Genomic DNA, 23,001 nt, shown 5'->3' with positions numbered 1-23,001 from the left:
CACGCTTTTAGGCATGGTACCAATGGGTCAATGCATCAGGGTGTCCTATTCTATTGACAATATTTCTCTATAGGGACTAGACAAGCTGTGTTTGTATACCTCTGCATATCTCTGTCGGTAATGGGTGCAAATTCACACTGCTGAATGCATTCATTAAAAGAGGTGTCTACAAACATTTGAACATATAGTGTGATTGTAGCCTCCCAACGTTAACAAAAGGAACAACAGAGATCTTCATCTACAGCCCGACATTTGCTTGGCTTAGTGGGGGGTGTGGCCAGCTGTCAGTCATGACTGATTAATACAGTAGTAGGATCCCTTGCCTCACCCAGAGGTTACATAACCTTAAACCTAAAGCTACAAATCCAAAAGACTGACAAGCCAGTTCAGATTCTGCACATAAGAGCACTGAGGTAAGCATTTGCATAACCAATGCTTCCTCTCTGCTTCTCATCTCAAAGATAGCCAACAATAGCTCGGTGAAATTGATTTCAGCGTGGTTGCATCTGTTTCAAATGAAAACCTCAATGCTGTGTGCTCTAGCAGAACAAAAACACCCACTTTCCACCATCTCCATCCAGCACATTTGGAGAAGGAAAAACCTCCACCAGCCCAGACTGTCCCGACTGGGCTGTAATTGCTCCTACATCATTGTAGCTGTCACTCCTTGTGCACCCTTCCCTTCTGCGTTCTGGTGCATATTCATAGGTTAATTGCCCATGAAGGTGTGAGCGCTGGTGTTGGACAGCAAGCTCAGCTCTGGCTTTATATATATTCTCTTGGTGGTGTCCAGAGCACTGCAAGGTCGAACAACATAGCCCCCGCCACTCTCTCTCTTTCCTCCTCCCCGTCTGCCGGCTTGCCTCACTCTGCTAATTGCCTGCTTAATTAAAGGCCCTGCAGTGACCCCATGCTTGGTGGCAGGGAGGGGATGGGAGGGCTAAAGGAACGGAAACAAGGAGGGCAAAGGTGTGCATTGATCAATTCCAATAAGAGCCCTTCCAATTCTCCACTGACCTCATGAATGTGTGTGTACGTGGGAAGAGGAATGTGTATGTGAATGGTAAGGCTCCATTCTTTTGACTAAAACTAGGAAGTAAAGGAGAGAGAGAGGAATTTAAAATAAAAAGTGTGTGTTGCATTGCGAGAGAGAAATGTTTGATTAGATGGCTCCTAGGTCAGGGTCACTGCTCAATAAGCCGGAGTGTTTTGGCCTGGACTGAGGTAACTAAGGGGTCACTACTTTAATTTGTATATTCAAACATATTTATTAGGTAGCAGTCTATAAAAGGTAACAGTTTAAAAGGAGCAAATTTTCCCTGCAATTTTTTTTTGCCTAGTTTTCATTCTTACTGTAACTACCAATAAATTGGCTGATTGTACATACACTATCTAGACAAAAGTATTAGGACACCTGACCATTAAAAGGGTGTAAAGAGTTTATCCTTCTTTTGTTGGAGAAACCATCCCTGCGGTCCAAGGGAAGCTTTCAACTAGAACAGAATTCTTTTCAAGAATTGCTGTGAAGAATTATTTGCGTTCAGTGACAAGAAGTCAAGACGTTGAATGATCACCACTCTACCTCATCCCCAACCTCTCTACTCACCTCAAAACTACAGGATGAAGCACCATTATTCCAGAGAATACAGTTCCACTGCTCCACTGCATAATCTGGGGCCGCATTATACCCCTCTAGTCCACGTCTGACATTAGGCATGGTGCCAATATATTCATGATTATCTGCTCCAGAGAGTCCTATTCTATTGGCAGTACTTCTCTACAGGAACTAGACATGCTGTGTGTGTGCATTTGCATGTCTGTGTCAGCAAGAGGTGCAGCATGATGTAGCTGAATGCATTCATTGGAAGGGGTGTCCACAAACAACTGGACATATGCTGCATATGACATTGTTATTTTAGCAATTTAGTGTGTGTACATGTGCCTATATGTATACATGCACGTGGTACCGATTTAAACAATGAACCACATTTTTAAATTGTAGTTATTTGCACGTTTTGAGCTCAGTGTAGTTGTTTGTCCCCAACAGCTGGGTAAAGACTTACAGCCCAGCACACTGGGTCAAACTGTTAACCCCACCCAGCTGGGCAAAAGCAACACACGCTGGGTTCATCCATGTCGGCTCCAGCACTGGGTTGCCAAATTGACCTAACTTGGGTTATTTTTAACCCGGCATTTTTTTAAATGAATAGTCTTGAGAGTTCTGTCTTTTTTTCCACATGACTAAGAATACATCAGCGTTTTATTTGTTGGATTAGAGGGTAGAGTATTGAAGACTACTCACCTACTCAGACTGCTGCGCTCATTGTCCAGTTAACTACAACTCTTAACATGCTGCCCAAGACACTTTCAGTGGCTTTTTGATATTGTATGTTCCAAGGCTCATGACATAAAATACAGTGCTGTGGAACAGAAAATCTTGAAGAAAAATGCTAATTGGCAATGAGTTTGTGAGCTTAAGCTCAAGTGCAGTTGGGTTATGCAGCAGGACAATGATCAATGATGGCTCGAACAAAATAAAATGTATCATTTTGGAGTGGACAAGTCTGACAAGTTCTGACAAGAGATGCTATGGCAAGACCTTAATCAGACAGTTCATGTTCGAAAACCATCCTAAGTAGTTGAATTAAAACAATTTTGAGCCAAAAAGAGTGAGCCAAAATTCCTCCAAAGCAATATAAAATACCCTGATAACTGGAACAACTAGTTATTATGTTAAAGTTAAAGTTACTTTTTCATGTGGTTATGGTTATAAATAAATATTTATCTTCAATAAAGTTGGATGATCTGAAACACTTAAATGTGACCAAACTGAGAAGTAGAGGAATTTGGGAATTTTTTCAAAACACTGTATATAGGGAATAATATATTACTAATAGAAACGTAGTAATGAAAATAAATGTAAACATATTTGTCATTATATTATATTATAATATTATTATATTATATTATCTTTGACATAAGTCATTTTGGAGCATTCAATTGGTCAATTCATAGTGAAATTGACACAATGTTAAACACAATCTCCAGCTTCAAATTATGCCAAAAATCCTAAATAGAGATATAAAGTTTTGTGTGACAGCAAATAAAGGTATGTAAGTAAGTAAACCAAAGTGCTGAGCACCAAAAAGAATGTTTACACCTCAGATCCGTAAAACTTTACTTACACAGGTACATTATCACATTACAAATCAGAAAATAGAATTCTTAAAAAAAAGACACACCATGATGACACACCCCTGCACGTCACCATCCAGACATCAGATTACTGAACCCTGTTCAGAAGTGCAACCATGTCAGCGAGACTTCTTATTTACCAGAACCAAGCGGATGACCTGGAGTCCGCAGGCTTCTCACGGCACAGCTAATCACAGTCGAACCCAAAGTGTACTTGAGCGAGTGGAATTGTGTCCTCTTGGAGTTTTTAGAATCCTAATGGGTGTGCAGCTGCTCAGAACCTAAGAATGCTTTAGGGAACAAGAGACAGACCGACACAGAACCATTTCAAGATTGAGCCATTTTCTAAAATGGCCCATTCTATGATTGAGACAGAAGCATTTTTCCTCTTTATGTCCCTGGCAAGATAGACTGCAACACCAGCTGGGGCACGGGATCATGCTGGGAAGTTGTGTAGCATGAATGACGGCTGGCGCTTCGGCTCCAGTCAACCGGGAGCCCTCGTCATCATCATGGTACTTAGAGTCTTGTAGTTAGTGTAAAAGAGTTGGACCAGACTGTACCTGCCTGATAGTGACAGTTCAAAGCATTCAGTCATCTCCCTCTCTCTCTTTCTTCTCTCTCTCTCTCTCTCTCTCTCTCTCATCACACAAATGCCCACTAAGACCCACCGCATTCTGAACTCATCTACTAATCAGTCTCTCTTCTTGACACTGTCCCCTTAATCACTGAGTGTACTTATGTGCCAGTGTGTATGTGTGTGTGTGTCTGTCTGTGAGGGTGTTTGTGTGTGGTTGTGTGTGTATGGCTGTCTATGACCATGTTTCCACAAGTGTGTGTGTGAGCATGCACATATAGCTACCACCCTGTCATCCTATATATGTGTGTGTGTGTGTATGTATGTAACAGTCTGGCTGCCATACTCTATGTGTGTGTATGTGTGCGTGCCTGTGAGTTGATATGTGTGCTGGGGGTTGTTTTGGGGGTTGGGGTGTTTGGGTCTGCTTGTTGTCTGTTCGTGAGTGTGTGCGTGTATATACACGGTACGGAAAACAAATATTGGGACACCTGCTTGTTCATTGCATTCAAATTCATTGAAATCAAGGGTATTTATTTTGTCCTGCTTTTGTCGGAGTAACTGTCTCTACTGTACCTACCAACGGAGGCTGTCCACAAACATTTGGACGTATAGTGTAGCTACCTCTAAGTCATCTCATATGACTGCATATGTGTGTATGTGTATGTGCAATCCTAAATGACTGTGTGTGTTTGGGTGTGTGATGTGTGTGAATATAACCGTATCACTGTCTTCCTATAAGACTTGGTGTGTATGTGTGTACTCCTGTGTGTGTTATTCTACAGTGGTGCATGTGTTTTAAGGTGTGTGTAGCATTGCAACTGAAGTGATGCATAGTACAATAGCCTTTCACTGAAGTGAAGGTTGAGGCAAATGCACAAGTACGAAAAAACGCAGGGGCCTTCAGCCTTTTACTCACCACTGGGAGGAGCCGTCGGTGCCGCTGACCTCTAGGACGTCGTAGTCCTCTTCCAGCTGGAAGTCAGTAAAGACCAGGGCGATAGTGTCACCTGGCTCAGCTAACACTGTCCATGTGCAGTCAGCGTTATTGTTGTACTCCTGCGGGTAGTTAGGGCTGGTGATGATGCCGCTTTGACCTCGCAGCGTACCCCCACACCCATCGTCCGCTGTGAAAACAGACACACATGCACAAATACATTAGATGAGGGGCCATGAATAGGCAATCTGCTTGATCAGTGTCGAACGGTCCTGTACATAAATCACCCCTTGTATCGCTGGATCGGTAAGGAACTGTAACACATGGTTGTAGCAGGGGGGGCTCAGGGGAACGCTACAGGGGTTGATGCAAGCCGCTGCAACACAGGGTTAATTAAGCGAGATTAATTCAGATTTCTGTTAATTATTAGTGCTTACAATAAACGCATCTCCCCCCTAAATATTGTTTTAAGGAGACAATTAAACGCCACAACTGATGCTTATGCACTGCTGTGGTAATTGAGCCCCTTGGCTCTCTTTCCATTCCTCCAATGAGTGAAATCTCTCTCTGTCTTTCTCTCTCTTTCTCTCTCAGCATGTGTGTGTGTGTGTGTGTGTGTGTGCTGTGTGTCTGACAGCTACTCTGTGAGCTGAGGAAAATGAGACCGACTGTTTGAGGGGGGAAGGCAAAGCAGCAGCGTCCCCCACCCCTCTCCCTCTCTGGAGAAAAACGGAAGGGATCAAAACTTTCTGACAGGGAGAAAAGTTGAGCCCGGGCGTCTGACCTCCTTTTTTCAGAAGTACAATCCCCCACTCACCTACATACCCTGACAGTGTCTCCCCGCCTGACAATACAGAAAGGAGCAGAACTCTGTCCAGAAAGGGGGTGGACTCTATTTACAGACTGCGGTCCATTACGAAGGCTTGCAAAGGAAGGTGACAAGCATTCTGGATACCTCCGGAACTGATGCTGGGGTTGTGTGAAGCGGGGATCTCCATGAAGATTGGTCTAGCGGTGCAGCTGCTATAGTTACAGCACTAGTCAGTGCACTTTTAGTAATAATTCTATTTAGTTCTATTTAGGACTACAATGAGGTTCGTTGACTTACCAATAACAGTGCTATAACCCTTCTTGCTATTTCTCTTCTCTGCTGTGTAGAAATATACATGTATACAACAGGTTTTCCATTATAGAGAATAACTATTTGACCAAGCAAAGATCAATGTCCAATGTAGTACAAGAGCACATATGAGTTTAGGGGTAAAGTGATTAGTCTTGAGTAGTGTAGAACACAGCTGGCAGTACTGTGCTTATGTACCAGTAGTGGAAACGGAGAAAGCCTTCCCTGGACAGTAGAGACAGTTATTCCATCAAAAGCTGGATAACCTATTTTTAATACCCTTGATTTGGAAAGAAAAAATGAATGTCCCAATACTTTTGTCCATATAGTGCATTGCCCAGATATGAAATGCATATTATGGCAATTTCTTAGATACATTGCTTTAAATCAGGCCATGTCCAGATATCCCATTTCAAAAGGCAGCAACAATATGTTACTGGTATGTCTATTAGTGTGAATCAATATCTAAATATCTACACTGTATGTCCAAATGTTTGTGGACACTCCTTATAGTGAATGCATTCTGCTACTTTAGGTTGCACACCCATTGCTGACACAGATAGTCATCTAGAGAAGTTCTGCAAACAAGAACCTACTAACACCATGTCTAATGCCATGCATGGGCTAAAACGGTTTACAATCCCCTAGCACTGAGCTGTGGAGTAGTGGAACTATGTTATCTGGAATGATGGTGCTCATGTGATGAGGAGGGGTGGTGATCATCCAACATCTTGACCAAAATCTAATAAAACCTTTCCCTGGACAGTAGAAACAGTTACTCCAAAAAAGCGGGATGAACTTATTTTCAAAATCATGGATTTTTACAGAAACAATGAATGAGCAGGTGTCCCAATACTTTTGCCTATATTGTGTATGTATTTACTGTTCATTTGTGCACCCCCCCCCCCACCCCCACCGAGTGTATGTTGCTGTTTGCTATAATGCGGACATGATGCCAATTTATACAGTATTATGATTCCTATGGTTGTAAGGCACTGCATGAAGTGTGTGAGGAGATACGGCTTCCACTGTTTCATTGTCTTTAAAAGCAGAAATCACTAGTCACAACAGGGGCCTAGCTACAGCTTGGAAGCCATCCCCATAGATTTCTGCCTGTTAAATAAAAAGTTCTCAGATGCCAGTGAAAATAATACAAAATGCAAGCTTGTCAGGCACAAAGGCACAGAGTTCCTTGTGTTTTCCCCCTTAAGTAAATGAAAGACTAAGACTAAGCTGTCCTAACATTGTTTGGCATGCAAGGTAACATTTGTGAGAAATGTGTAAAGCTGTGATAGTTACTATAGTATACATGGTTCTCAAATCCCTAGGAGTCCCTGACATTTAGACACATAGTGATCCATGGATGAATATAAATTATGATATGAGCCAAAAAAGCATGAGACAATATCACTATGCTCATCATTCAGTAAATCAACAGTAAAGCAGCTGAATGCTCCCTAAGCAAAAATTATTTTATATAGTACAGTGGAAGGGTTTTTAGTCCTCTATAGCAGTGGTTCTCACCCCATGGAGGGCCCCTTGTTCTGTACATTTTCACCCTGCTTCCAACACACAGTCAGATAATTAGCTAATTAATAACGCCCTTCCTGAGTTTCAGGTAGTGTGCAGGAATCCAATAAAATGTTAAAAGCTAAAAGTCACTCAGTAACAGAGAATAGCTTGTGTTTCCATTAAATAAACGTGATGATCCACATGTAATAAAGTAATAATAAAACTCTCTCAGAAGGGGTCCTCGGCTACAAAAAGTTTGAAAACCTACTAAGCAAACAAGTAATAATGGTGTGGTTGGTGTGGTGCAACAGATAAAACCACTAGCTGCCAGTGAGCTATTACACCATGTGAGAGACCAGGGTTCAATTCCCAGTCTGGGTGTGCTACACCAATAAGAGTCCTTGGGCAAGACTCCTAACTCCTAACACTTCTATACCATTCTATTCCTAGTTCTAGAAACAGCTCCAACATGCTGTCAGCTTTCATAATATATCATTTTTATATAAATATATATATATATATATATATATATATATATAAATTAAGTAAGCATGTAATCATGTGCATAGTGCAAAGGGTAGTGGTGGCATAGTGGCTAGAGCACTGGACAATTGTTCATGGGATTGTAGGTTTAATGCCCATAGTTGGATATCCAGATTTACAAATATAAGATGCCACTGTTGGGTCTATGAGCAAGGCACCCTTTGCTTCAGGGGTCCTAAAATGTGGATAATCCTGCATTTTGACTGAATAACATCATATAATTGTAGGTAAAGTGGACGAGTAATAGTATGTTAATTCACTATAGCACTGTCTCTGGAACATAAGGCTTGCTGGCTGGTCCCCCTAACCTTCCACTAGGCTCCCCTTAGTCACACAGATGGAGCTTTGAGAAAGGGTGCTCTGCGATAGGGGCAAAGTGAAGGGAAATCACAGAAGGCTTATCAGTCTGTTGTATTAAAGAAAAACAAACAAAAAAAAAACAGCCCATATACAATCACTTTTATAAACAACCAATGGTTGCAGCCATACTTTTACTTTGTGCTTTCCAAATTCTTCAGATTAGTAACTTTTTTTGGACTATATGTCTCTATGGACTACATTAATAGTAGATAAAAGATTGTGTGATCTTACCTAATATGAATGAATCCCAATAGTGACTGCAGGTCTAATGTGACTGGCCCAGACTAACCCTAATCCTAGTAATAAAGTGCTAGTGTAGATACATCAACACTAAAACCCAGAAAAGTACAAAACTATCTTTTGTGGTGTCTAGCTGAAGGTAGGTCAGTCCAGATGGGATGGGTGCTTGTGAAGGGTCAGATAGGCTGAAGGACACAGCCGTCCCGGCAGCCATGACGCAGCACCGTCGCATCCTGTCTGCCGATGGCAGAGTGATCAGACACGCACACACACACCTACACAAGGTGGGAAAAATAGCCAGCAGTACATCATACCCTGGTGTGTGACACATGAAGGTATCACTCCTTTTAAAGGCCTCAGTCCCAGCTCAGTGTTGGATTCAGGGAGGATGCCATAGCTGTATGTTAAAAAAGTGAGAAAAGTCTGCCTTTAGAGAGAGAGAGAGAGAGAGAGAGAGAGAGAGAGAGAGATAAAGAGAGAAAGGAAATGAGCAAGAGATTGGGGGTAGAGAGGGATAGATAGAGAAAGAAAGGAAGGAGAAAGATATAGAGTGAAAAGAAAGGAAGGAATAAAGGAATAAACTTGGAGGAACAAAAGACAGGGAGAGAAAAAGAGAACAGTTAAAAGAGAGAAAGAGAGAGAGCGAAAACAGAGAAAGAATGAAGAGAGAGCTACAGAGCGAGGAGAGCAAGAGGAAGAGAAAGAGAGAGATGATGGAGAGAAAATAAACTGAGAAAGAAAGAGGAAAAGAAAGAAACTTAAATAGAAAAGAGAAACAAAGATCTCAGCAGAAGAACAGCAAGAGCAAAGCAAAGAGAAAGAGAGACAGAGGACAAAAGAAAAGAGAAAGGGACAGAAAAAGAGAAAGACATCAAATAGAAGAGAGGAGAGAGAGAGAGAGAGAGAGAGAGAGAGAGAGAGAGTAACAGAGAGGGGGAGAGAGACTGAGTGAAGCTGAGTGAGTCACCGCGAGCACTACTGACCACTTCAGGCAGACCGGTGCAAGAACAGAAGGAATGTGTGTATGTGTGTGTCACACAGGTGAGCTTTCTCACTTGTCTCTGGAGCACCGAGCGCTCCTCTCCTGCTTGGTGGCGTGGGATTCATTAGGCATGGCTCCCTAATCATATGATTCCTTCTCCGGCAGTGATGAGCAGAGTGGGGGCCCTGGGCCCTGTCAATCAACCGCCAGACCTGTCAGTCTCACCGCTCCCCTGAGAAGGACACGGAGCATACGGGAGCTCGGCGAGGAGAGGGCCAGACAGAAAAGCTGCTTGAAAGGAGGAATGGTCATTCAGGCCTTCAGGCTTTTTCACACGTCAGGACATTTTCCACAGATGACAAGCCGCCTCCCAGCCTTTGGTGGAAGCTCGATCTAATTGATGCCTTTACCTTTGGTGAGACTTGATTGGATCTAATTGGTGCAATACGTGTGTCTCTTTCCTGCGAATATGCACCATTTCAGGCAGTCATTAGAGTTCATCAGCTTTAAAAAGATAATTAGCTAGCCGTCGTAAAAGCGGAAAATAACTGTTCACGGCCTGTGCGTTCAGCGATGCCTCAGTATGTATAATTAAACCACTGATTCCATCCCTAAAGTGAATTAATTACAAACAGTTTTATTAATTAGCTCTGCGATCTCCCACACCTCACCCTGAAAGTTCTAGATTTCTTCTGCCGCGATGCTCTCAATCTGTCTGCTAATGAAAGGCTTGCGAGGAGCAGAGATCTAATCCCTTACAAAAGACTGTCTGCTTGGGTTTCATGCCTCTCCACAGCACCTCCTCCGGCTCTGCGGCTGCCATGGCAACGCGGCAGAGAGAGGTACATGCCAGCACCCCTAGACCTGACGGCAGCGTTCAGATAGGAGGAGAGGGGGTGGGGGGGGGTGGGGGGAGAAACGGATTTCCGTGGAGAAGAGATCTGGTCTGCTCCTTGAAAGTTAATCTTTTTTTCGGTCCCTCCTCCTTCTGGAAAGGAGGTTCTGTCCGCTCCAACACACAGAGAGAGAGAGAGAGAGAGCGCAAGAGAGAGAGAGACCGAAAGAGAGAGAGACCGAAAGAGAGAGAGAGAGAGATCAGAAGAGGCTGGCAGGCCGGCGGCCGCTGTGACATTTAAATGCAGAACACTGAGCATGTTCCCGCCAAGCAAGTGGAGAGACGTGAGAGAAAGGCCGGATGCCAGAGTCACACTTAATCATATGCTGTGTTTGAAATAATCCCTATAGTGGAACACTAACACTATTTAAAACACCACATTATATACTAATCAGCCATAACATTAAGACCCCTGACATTAACTGAATAACACTGATTAGCTGGGTATAGTGGCACCTGTCAAGTTGTGAGACATTTTGACAAGGGCCTGATTTTAATGGCTAGACATGGCTAGAGTCAGAGAATCTCCAATACACCTGGCAGGTCTTTCCTCGTATGCTGTCGTCAAGCTAACAAAAGTGATGTGCTCCAAAGAAGGACAGTCAGTGAACTGGTGACAGGGTCATGGACCTCAAAGCTCCTTAACTTTAAGGATCTGTGTTAACACTTTGATAAAAGGCACCACAGGACTTGTACCTTGTGCCTTGATGGGTCAGAACTGTTTGGGTGCTACGAGGGGAACCTATACCACAATTAGCAGTTGGTTTTAATGCCACAGCTGATTGGTGTACTGTACTATTTAAAATGGTCTTTTAAGCAATCTCATAAAAAGCTATCCACTAGTTTTACCAAATTTTCTCTATTGCTCTAATGCATCGACTAGCAGATGCTCATGCCAGGTAGTATCTCTCTGAAGGGAGGTGGGGAGAGAGGGACAGCAATCTCGCCACCAGGAGAGAGCAAGGCCAATTGTGCTCTCTTAGGTTCCAGCTGCTGATGGCAGGCTGCCTGTCTTAAACCTGAGGATCACCTGTTGAACCAGTAATCCTCAGGACATAGTCTGCTAGACTATGTGGGTAATGTGCTTTTCTTATTGCTTATTGTTGATAACATTAATACTTAAAGAACCAGCCCAAATGTTTCACTACAAAGAGCATAATCAGCCCTGTATAATGGGATGCAGTGCACCAAATTCTAAATGCAACTCAAGAGTTTTTTGATAGTTCTAGCTTTTTAACATGACCTTATGTTAAGCGCAGGGGGTCAAACTAGTGAGTCAAACTAGCAAAGAATTGTGGCATTATTAACATAATACATTATGTTTGACACCACTAGACGAAGAAGCATGTATACTTAAATTCCCAGAATTCAAAAGGCCCTAAAAGAAACCAAAAGGCCTTTGTATTGTTTTACCCACTACAATACCACACTTCCAAAGTAGTGGGTAAATTATGGGGAGGACATGGAATGGTTTCCTCTACATATTGGGTCATGTCTGGTCATATTTACTAATGCATACAAATGCAGGGGGTGAAGCATTTCAGGATCTGTGTGTTTACACTCAACACAGCAAACAGCAGATCGGGCACGGAAAGCGGATAATTACGGCGGGTGTTGTGCTGTGTTTAAAAAAGAGCAGGCCTGGAAGACTGGTGCTAATGAGGAGAGGAAAGCTGAGAGGCTGCTGGTATTTTGTGACTGTGCTCATTGGTACGTTCTTGAATGAAAACAGTCGAGCCTCCTGCCACCTTCTGGCCGACTAGACTCAGTGACTGAGAAGCGTTAGTCTGTTAAAGGAAGCAGGGAGAGCGAGAAAGAGAGCGTGGAAGCACATGTGTGAAAGAGATTGAGCGAGAGAAGAAGAGAGAGAGACGGATGCAAAAGTCATCCCACAAATTTAGAAGCAAGCGTTTTGCAGTAGAATGTGTAAGGAGCTGGTAATTGGAGTGACATTAACAGTATGCTCATGCATTATGAAAAAAAAAGAAGAACTCCGACACATACGACACTCTTATATAGGACCATGAGACTCCAATTAGCTGCGGTAGAAACTGCTGGTCTGTAAAAACACTGGCGTGTAATTCATCATGCTAGAATGGCATTTTTATGCTTTTCACGGGCATGAACACTTTACGGCTCAAGACGGAATGGAGTGCGCACAGTGCAGGAAGAGTCCAGCTGCAGCTTGGAGACAGTGGGAAAAAAAAACACAAAGCAAAAAATGAAGAGGACAATACTCATACAAGTGTGAGGTATGAAGGGCAGCGTAGGAGTGCGCTTGAAAAAACAAAGGCGGTGTAAGAAAGGTGGCGTGGTTAGTGGCAGGGCCGGCCAGAGGGCTCGCAGGATTGGTGGGGAGGAGGTCCCTTTCTGGCTCTGCATGGCTGAGCATGTGGGACTGGACGTGGGCTTCCTGACTCCCACAGCCTGGGCACAGATGGCTCCGCTTCGTACTGGCCTGCTTGGAGAGCAGGAGCACATAATACAGAGACCACAACCGGCCCGTGTTACACATGCTATTCACATGCAGGGTCTAACATGAGAAACAGGCTCTCGGCCTTCACACTACCTGCACTATAACATTAGGGGAGGGGGAGGGGATGCAATTTCATAATATTACAATATGATGGGAATGCAATGGGAACATGGGTGTAGAACATGAATAAGAAGAATTTGAGGCCTTCAGAAAGAAGGTAGTAGATGTGTAGTTATGAGCAATACTGTAATCACATAAAGCAATGCAAAAAAGAAGGGGAGGAACTATTCACACCTGGAACAATTATTAGGAAAAACGGCGGATGGTGATGCATGTACTGCTGCGTTCTCTTCACTGGCTTCCTGTAGCTGCCTCCTGCATCAGATTCAAAACCCTGACGCTGGCCTACAAAGCCAAGAAGGGACCAGCCCTTCCGTACTTGATGGCAATGGTTAAAAGCCGATCTGCACCAAGAGCCCATCGAGCTTTAAGTACGGCTCGGCTCGACCCACCATCCCTCAAAACGGAAGACAGGTATCCAGACTTTTTTCTGTCCTGACACCGAAGTAGTGGAACGAGCTTCCCCTGGGTGTCCGAACGGCAGAGTCGCTCGCTGTCTTCAAACGCAGACTGAAGACCCACCTCTTCAGAGAATACTTGGGCGAATAGTACAGTGGTTACCCTATTGACTTGTGTTTAGTAGTGTCTAAACTTAGAGGTATCTTTGAATTTTAGCCTTTTCAAACTAGCTGAAGTTTTTTTTAAGTAAATAGCAAAGCACTTTTGTAAGTCGCTCTGGATGAGAGCGCCTGCTAAATGCCTTAAATGTAAATGTACAGCGGCAATGCGATGGCAACAGGAGGACTTGCAGTGATGCAGTATGTTGGCATAGCAATACTTTATCACTTTGTGTTACTAGAAAACAGGACACAGTATTTGTATAGGTGTTCTCCGGCAAACTTCAGTCTTATCCTGAAATATAGTTAAAAATAATAACTGTAAAATCATATAAATGTAGTTGTTTGTAGTACTTTGAAATTAGTGAACTAAATGGTCTGACACAATATCTCATTTTGTAAAACTGAAGAACAGCAACCCATCGTCAGTGTGCAGTGCTGCATTCATACATACATGTATGAACCTGTGTCTTGTTGGATGAATGTAAATAGAATGCATCTTCACAGCCACTTGCTCTGACGCTTACTGCAGGTTGTCTTTATATTTGCCCTCTAAGTGTCGAACAACTTTCTACCACCTTGCGATGAAAGCAATGCGCTACACCTTCGGACGTGAGGGGTGCGAAAGGGCACCGCTCTCTCTCCCTTTCTCCCTCTACAGCTAAGCTAAGCGTTCCACGTGATGGCGCTGACAAAGCATCCGTCCGTGCTGCAACACCTTGGCAGGTGTCAACACCGTGGGGGTCTCTGCTCACTCTAAAGCAGGACAAATGGCACTGCGTCGCCGCTCGCTACAAAGCGCCAGGGTGCCCGTCATCTCTGATAAAGACACTTCCTAACCTCCCCTTGTGTCTCTGGTAGAGCTCAGCGCCCCCTGCACCCCCTGCTGGCGGGCTCACCTCGGCAGTATGGAAGGGGGAAGTCCCACGCAGCCGTGCCGGACGACGTGGCCAGGCAGGACAGCACGGTGTGGCCCTCCAGCACATAGCCTTGGCTGCAGCTGTAGCGGATCTTGTCCCCGATGTTAAAGGTGGAGCCTTGCTGGAGGCCGTTGAGCAGCTGGCCGGGGTTACCACAGGTGTAGCTGGGAAGGGCTGTTAGAAGAAGGTAGAGGGGAGAAAGAGAGAGAGAGAGCGAAAAATTAGAAACACTCATTTACATTCAAAATAAGATTCAATGATTTACAACTACACTATACGGATAAAAGTTTTGGGACACCAGCTCATTTATTATTTCTTACCACATAAATATATTAGTAATTAATACATTAATAAGATTATATCCTTAAAATGTGTGTGTTTGTAAGCGTTAGTGAGGTCAAGATGTTAGGCGATCACTACCCCACCTCACCCCCAACTCCGCTGCTCATCTCAAAAGTGTTGGAAGGAGCACAATTATTCCAGAGCGCACCGTTCCACTGCTCCACAGCTCAATGGTGGGGGCTTTATACCCTTCTAGCCCCAGGGTGCCAACAGGTTCATGTTCATCTGCTCTAGGGAGCAGTTCTATTCTAATGGCAGAACTAGAAAAACTGTGTGTGTGTGTGTGCGCATTTGCACATCTGTGTCAACAATGGGATTAACTTAAAGTAGCTGGATGCATTCATTAGAAGGGTTGTCCTCAAACATTTGGACATGCAGTATGCACATGCATTCAGCCACAATAGCATTAGTGAGCTCTGTTGATGCTGAATGATTATCTCTGGACCACAAACACAGCTCCAACTCGTCATCACTACAGTAAAAACAGCTCTACTTCTCCACAGATTAAAGGCTGGGGCTTTATACCCCTCTAGCTGACGCTTGGCATTGGGCACAGTGACCCCAGGCTTGCGCAGTTGTATGAGAATTATGAAAATTGTAAGCTGGCTCGTTTGTGAGGATTCTCCATTGTAGAACACCCATTTGCCAACATGGGGTACAATGTTCTCAATTCTAAAAGACACAATACAGTCACAACATGCAGCATAACTCCCCTGCTGAGCTGACTCATCTTACATCAATAATACTATACAGCAGGACTTTGCATCCATTACTAGCAGAATACGAGACACTTAAGATTTTACCCATAATCACACACAAGACACAAGTACTAGGAACAATACAAGAGGAGTCAGTGACTAGACGAGTCAGTGAGTACAGAAATGAATACTGTGTGTGTGAGCCTGTGTGAGCAATTAAATAACAATAGTACAATTTATTTTAAAGGACTCATTTGCTAAATTTGTTCCTGATATTATATGTTCATATAAAAGTAAAAAAGTGCCAGTTATCTCTGTCCTGACTGGCTGTTGTTCATAGCACTGAAACTGTCAGTATTATTTAGAACCAAAAAGTAAAAAACAAACAAACAAACAAACCAAAAACATATAGTATATAGTGTATATAATAGATGTCCGAATGTTAGTGGACACACACAATAAAGACATTTAGCTACTTTAAGTTGCGCCCAATGCTGACACAGATGTACAAATGCACACAGTTCCTTGTCCAGTCCCTACAGAGAAGTATTGTCAATAGAACAGGACTCTCTGAAACATATAAACATTAACCTATTGACACCATGCCTAATGTCATGCATGGACTGGAGGGTTATAAAGCACCCCAGCATTAAGCTAGAAAAAACACTGGAAAAGTGTTCTCTGAAATAGTGCTGTTTCATCTAATACTGTTGGGATGGGTTGGGGAGTTGGGGATGAGGTGGGGTGGTGGTCCTCTAACCTCCTGACCTCAGTAACACTCAGGCAATTAAATCCTTACAACAATGCTCCACAATCTATTAGAAAGCCTTCATTAGACAGTAGAGACAGTTACTCCAACAAAAGGATAGGAGCTGGATAAACTATTTTTAAAATACCCTTAATTTTAAAACAATAAAAGCAGGCGTACCAATACTTTTGTTTATATAGTCTAGTATGGTCTGTAATGGCCTAAAATGACCTTGTTTACATTATACAAGAAACTGTACTGAATGGACTGGAATTAAGGAACGTGACACAGTTTTGATTTTCCATGATACTGGCCTTTTAGAGATTTTTTTCACAACCCTTTCACAACATAATCCTCTCCTCTTACTGTACTTTCAACTTTCAGTTTGCTCCATGTTTTCCCTTTCTTGGATTTCCGTCCTGTCGGGTCCAATCTACAAATAACGCATTAAAACTAGAAATATCCCCTCTGGGTGGAGAGATAGCCATCAGTGGCCTTTTCCACCTGATGCCTTAGGCCTGCATTCCTTGGATTAAGATTACAATCAAACCCTATTCTCCACGCTGTCACAGTGTCAACCGCCATTGCATAAAACACACTATTAAAAGCTCTAAACACTCACTCCGCAGGCCGGCTGCAGCATGCTGCCGCGAGGAGACCAGTGATGGATCTACCATGATGGAAGCCCTGTTTGGACCAGTGGGGCTATATTAATGTGTGCATGCATTAGCATAGCTACAAGGAGAATGGAGGTGGGAGCATGACATCCCACCCCAACTCCCCTAAACCAGGCTCCAATCTCCCCTTGGCATTGACCTGTCAGACTGGATAAGCCCCGGTTAGAGCCGGGGAGGGCTAGCCTGCAGAATCATGCAGAGTTATCTAAAATAAAAAAAGGCAGGGGGTGGTTGGGGAGTTAAAAGAAATGGGGGAAAAAATGCAAATGAACTGAAAGAAAGAGAGAGAATGAGCTGTCCATGAAGGGTAATGGATTGATGTCTAACTAATGCTACATTCAAGTGGAAACCTCTGCAGTGTGAGGTCAGAAAAAAGTGGATGCTTCAATTAATCTTTTTGTTTTTGTAGCTCCTTAATGCTTTACTTTGGTGTTAAGATTTATTTGGTTAGTGATTCAGTTATTTAAACGTGGATGGATGTTAAGCGGGGCGATGGCAAAAAAGTAACAAGGAACCACAGCCTGGTTAAATATCTTGCCCATAACCTTGTAATTATTTAAGCATCTGTCTACGTTTAAATAATTTAAAAATTACAGAAAAAGAAAGTCTGTCTAAAAAAATAAACTTGAGTTAGTCAAAATGACGTCAATGAACAGCATCTCTCAGATGTCAGACATCTCAGAAAACCCTACATTTCCAAATAAGAATAATGAGTAGGCTTTAAAAGCCAAACCTCCTAGTTCTTACTTGATCATGAACATGGCCTAATACTACAGATCGAGATGATAGTGTGTTTACAGGGCTTAGCTACATTGTCAGGTCCAGCAAATGGTCAAGTTAAAGAGCTTACCCTGCTTTTGTTGGAGTAATTAACTCTACTGTCCAGGGAATCCTAGATTATAGAGCATTGCTGTAAGAATTTGACTGCATTCAGCGACAAGAACATTATAGAGGTCAGGATGTTGGATGACCCCTCCTCATCCTCAACTTATTTCAGAGAACACTGCAGTTCCACTGCTTCACAACCGAGTGCTGAAGGCTTTATGCCCCTCTAGCCCAGGCTAGGCATTAGGTATGGTGCCAACAGGTTGATGTTTATCTGCTCCAGAGAGTCCTATTCTAATAGCAAGTTTTGATTTGTAGTAAATAGTTTTCCACACTTCCACAGCCCTGCTTATGATGATATCCCAAAGATGCTGAAGGAAATCTGTGCTGTAACACTATGTCAGATAATGAGTCTGACTGGATTTGTGCTTATTTAAACAGCAGTGATGATATAGCAGTAAGTTTGAGTGATGTGTTTTCATTGTCGGTTTAGCTACTTTACTGAATGGATAGCCACATTCACATTTCATTGCTAACTTAGTGACCCAAGTTCAAACTCCATCGCGCGTGAAATAGCTTTGACAGCTGAACCGTTCATATCTTCTAGGAATCAGCTAAATTGATTACCTAGCTTGCTATCTCTGGTCGCCTCTGTCTCATAGCTCAGTTTAGCTAAACGAGTAACTGAGGATGTGCTCAGCTTCTGCAGTCAAATGACCCGAGTTCAGCAGTGAAAAGCAGAGCCAAACAAATGAATGTGTATTTGGCTCTTTACCTTTGTTTAAAATATTGTCTATAGTTTTAATTACTTGTCTTGCCTCAGTCCTTTCAAGAAGAGGGGTGCATTGCAGAACTGCAATGGGGATTGAGTGTGTGTTCAGCTTTTAGCTAACAGCTAATATCTGACCCATCATTTACCCATATCTGACCTCCTGATTTCATGATCAAATGTTATATATATATATATATATATATATATATATATATATATATATATATATATATAATATATATAATATACACTCAGCTCTTACTCTGAAAATGACAGAATTCACAAGAGAGCGCTACTGTACACAACTGAGGGAAACACAGACTGGTTGCACAGCTTTAGTGGTTCCTAACTCCTAGGCTGTTGCTATGTGGTCACTAGGGTGAAACTGGGGGTTTGTTAGGTGGTTGCTATGATATGCCAGGTGCTTGGTATGATAGTATCTCAGGGTGCTGCTATGTTAGGTGGTTGGTAGGTGGGTGCCATAGTATTACTAGATGATTGCTATGTTGTTGCAAGGTGGTTGCTAGGGTGTGATTGATAGGCAGTTGCTATGGTATCCCTAGATAATTGCTAGGTGCCTACTATGGCCCCCGTGGTATCCAAGGATGTTGCTATGGTGTCTGAGGTGCTAGCATTTTATTGGCATGGTTGCCGTGGTACCCCATGTAGTTGGTTGGGTGTTACTACTCATGTTCTGTCATCATGACATTAACGTCATACGTCCAATCAAAGAGCTGTGTACAAACCAGAATTACTCAAAAAACAAACAACATTTTTTTTAAAACAGAATTTATCTGGCAGTAAAAACTATAATGTACAAATGTTTTATTTATACACAGTGTACATATACATCATACAATATTCATCACACAAATTCATGCTAAAGACCACCTCCCTCTAGGCAGCAGTGGTATAAATGCTGGAGCTGCATTATTAATGCATAGGATAAAGGCATGACTCTTCATACTTTGTCACTCAAACCAAGCATGAACTGGAAATCAAACTCCAGCACACCTGCTTTCCTGCTTTCTTCTCCTTCACTCATCTCAGTGCATTAATCACAGATCCCCACTGGCCGTCTTTAAGTATTCAGCACAGGCAGAGCCGGGTCCTGTGGCTCCATTCTCTACTCTCCGTTCTCCCAGTGGCCTGATGGCATTTGTCATTGCTGGTCCATAACTCATAGATCTCTGGGCCTGACTCAAGCGCCACTGTGGTTTGACTTCTTCAGAAGTCCTCGATTTCTTTTATTAGTTGCTGAAACAGCAAAATCTGTTCCTTATGCATTTCATCCCGTTTTACCTTGTTCACCATAACAACAGGAGGTGGGATTGTGAGTGAGTGAGTGAACTACTGAGTGGACCCTCTACTGACACTGTGTGTTTTCCTTTGGCAGGGGAAGGCATGTTTTCTTGAATTTAGCCGCCAAGCTTGAGATAATTTAATAATAATAATAATAATCAGATTCTTAAGCTTCTCCATTTTTGTGCGTTTAACACATCACCTTCAAAAACGGATACCACTGTAGATGACAATAATAAATGTTTAATCAACATTACTAATCATCATCACCATCGCCATCATCATCACCGCTATATTCCCACTACAACATCGACAGTGCATTCAACACTACAAACAGTACTACAAATCATTTAAGCCATGTTAAAGCAACCTTGCCGTGTTCAAAAACACAACCTTCCACCATCGCAAAAGGGACAGAGCAGCATTTACGCAGAAGGACACAAACTAAAGCTGAATTACAAATACTAAAAATCAGCAGTACATTGCTGTCAATGCAAAACAGGTGGTAGGAGCCCACAGCACATCAAAGACAATAACACCAATATGTTCCAACTGCTACCCATTCATTCCTCTTCAGTGCTTCTGAGCCTTCCGCAGTCAAATTAAGCACTGTGTGTGGGCTAGACAAATAGGGGCATGTACCCTTGCAAGGTACTCCAATGCACAGGCTCAACCTGCATTAACGCACCCGCCCCTCTCCCCAGCCTGCGCGTTAGAAGTGACATTGCGAAATTGATCCCAACACACAACCACATTAGCTCAATAAGCAGTTTCTGCTTTGTCGAGCACCAATTCAATCAATGCCTCTTCTTGCTTGCACAACTAACGGACAACTGCAGGGAACACTCATCACCTCTCTACACAGCTGGCAAGACATGTGATTGGCCGGGAATCCCGCATTGCTGGGTGCTGAGGACAAATGCTCGCAGTGTGAGACACCATAAATACTGCATGTTAAGGCATTAAAGCCACAGGAGGCTTTATGTTAACCTACATCTCTACAACTTCCATAGGAATACCTTAGAAACAAAATGAGAAAAAAGTCTTGCTTTATGGGGGTCTTTACTTTATCAGTTTATCAGTTTACCTGATTCAAGTGTGAATTATTTCTTCAGTCAAAGCTAGTAAAATATATTACATCAACAGAATGTTGTCTTTCAGTGCTTACTTTTAACAATACCTGTTTCCATGTAATATGAAAAATTAAGAATTAATAGAGCATATTACAGAAACAGAGTTATTACTACCTCAATATATTTAAAATGAAGGAATCAGGATGTGATTAAACTATAAACCTCCAACTTTAATGGCTTCAATTACCGTTTAGGAAATACAACCATTTTTTACACAGTCTTTCCATTCCATTACAGGCTCTAAAAAATGGACATACTAACATAAATACATGGAGTATTTTTAATACTTAGATGGAAATCCTTTGCAGTTAATGACTGCCAGAAGTCTGGAACCCATGGACATCACCAAATGCTGAGTTTCCTCTGTTGCGGTTCTTTGCCAGGCCCTCACTGCAGCTGCCGTCATTTGCTGCTTGTTCGTGGGTCTTTCTGTCTTCAGTTCTCAATTTTCTTCAATAAGTAAGTAAAAGTGAACATACTGTGTTGAAGTCAGGTGACTGACTCGGTCAGTCATTATTCATCTGTACTGTAAAGCATCATCATACCTGTACTGCAGCATTTGTATGATTTGAATCTGAACAGAAGGTATAGCTCTATATTTCAATCTGCAGTCACATTATCAATAAACACCGGTGACCCAGTTCCACTGGCAGCCATACATGTACATGCAATTACAGTACCTCCATCATGTTTGACAGATGATGTGTAATGCCTAAGAATCTTGAATTGATTGATTGACAATAGTACACTTACCACCAAGATTGGCCTAGAGTGCGATTTGACTAGATGTTGTAAAGGAGCTTTTCTTTACCAAGTAAGGGATTCTGCATTTATCTACATTAGTTGTATTTTGTGGTTTTCCAGGCTATTTGGTGTTATCAAGCTTGCCAGTGTGCATTTGTCTTGATTTTGGTACTCTGGTTAAAATTTATCGAGTTATTTTTTTAATCCAATGATGGCCTCCTTCATTTGGATTGACACCTCTTTGGGCCACACATCAAGAGCTCCCATGAAAGTGCAAATGTAATACTTGAAATCAACTCTAGACCTTTTATTTCCTTAATTTGACATAAAATAGCGAGGGAACAAGTCACACCTGGCCACAAAACTGCTTATCAGTCAAGCACCCAATTACCTTGGAAAAACTGCTGTATTTCCTCAAAGTATCATCCAGACAGTTTCTAAGACCCCTTGAATCAAAGCTAAAGTCCATACTAATCACATTTTGACTACTTCATTTCAGGTGGTGTACACAGACAAAACTACAAAAAGCATGCCAACAATTTATATAATAATATCTATCGATTATTGACATTAACAATCAATTATTTAGATTATGAATTGTGCAGTTATCAAACTCTTATGTAGCTATCAGAGTTTAACATTTAGTTGATGTTATGCTTGATGAAATGCTTAATGCATTTGCTGACTAACAACAAAGACAATAAAGTTCATGTCCAGAACCATTCACAGTTAGTGCAAGAATCATGTATGATGACTTACCCAACCAACCATTAAATTAGTTGCCTAATTTACTACTAATTTCATCAATTTTAGTCATCGATTTAAGTCGAGTAGTCGTTGCACCCCTGCACTGCATAGAGGTTGTTTTTTATTTATTTATTTTTTTGTCAGGACTAGTTCTGAAACTGAAAGCAGATCTCTTTTTCTCTCCAATGACTATTTTAAGAATTCTAACACGAAACCTGTGAATCGCTTATGATTACTGACTCGCCCACTCTTAAATTATGTGCTTTTTCTAAACTCTGAACTTTACATTCTCTGAAAGTTTTTACATGACAAATCTCAAAGTATCAATTAAAAACATCCAGGAGGTTATGATACCATAGCCAAAGACTGAAAAATAAAAGGCTTGTTTTATGTCTCACACACAGAGAGAGAGAGAGAGAGAGAGAGAGAGAGAGAGAGAGAGAGAGAGAGAGAGAGAGAGAGAGAGATGCATTCTAGGAGAAATTCAAAAGCAAAGCAGAGAGGAATTTAGCTTTGTTCAGCCACCTGTGTAAATGATATCGCTGGGGAACATTGGTTTGTAAGGAAGTTTTCTTTTTC

General features: G+C 42.3%; 1 protein-coding gene across 1 annotated transcript in view; it reads right to left on the bottom strand.

The window, feature by feature from the left end:
* csmd2 (CUB and Sushi multiple domains 2) overlaps positions 1-23,001 on the bottom strand; it is a 391,624-nt gene that overhangs the window by 253,768 nt on the left and 114,855 nt on the right. The window contains exons 4-5 of the mRNA XM_072676048.1: positions 14,414-14,608; positions 4,692-4,899 (exon numbers count right to left, since the gene is read on the bottom strand). Of these exons, the coding sequence (XP_072532149.1) occupies positions 4,692-4,899; positions 14,414-14,608 (403 nt within the window). The remainder of the gene's footprint in view (positions 1-4,691; positions 4,900-14,413; positions 14,609-23,001) is intronic.

The sequence above is a fragment of the Salminus brasiliensis genome, chromosome 3, assembly GCF_030463535.1.
Source record: "Salminus brasiliensis chromosome 3, fSalBra1.hap2, whole genome shotgun sequence".
Classification (NCBI taxonomy): domain Eukaryota; kingdom Metazoa; phylum Chordata; class Actinopteri; order Characiformes; family Bryconidae; genus Salminus; species Salminus brasiliensis.
Note: the sequence above shows the minus strand (reverse complement) of the source record. Positions and strands in the feature narration are given on the sequence as shown.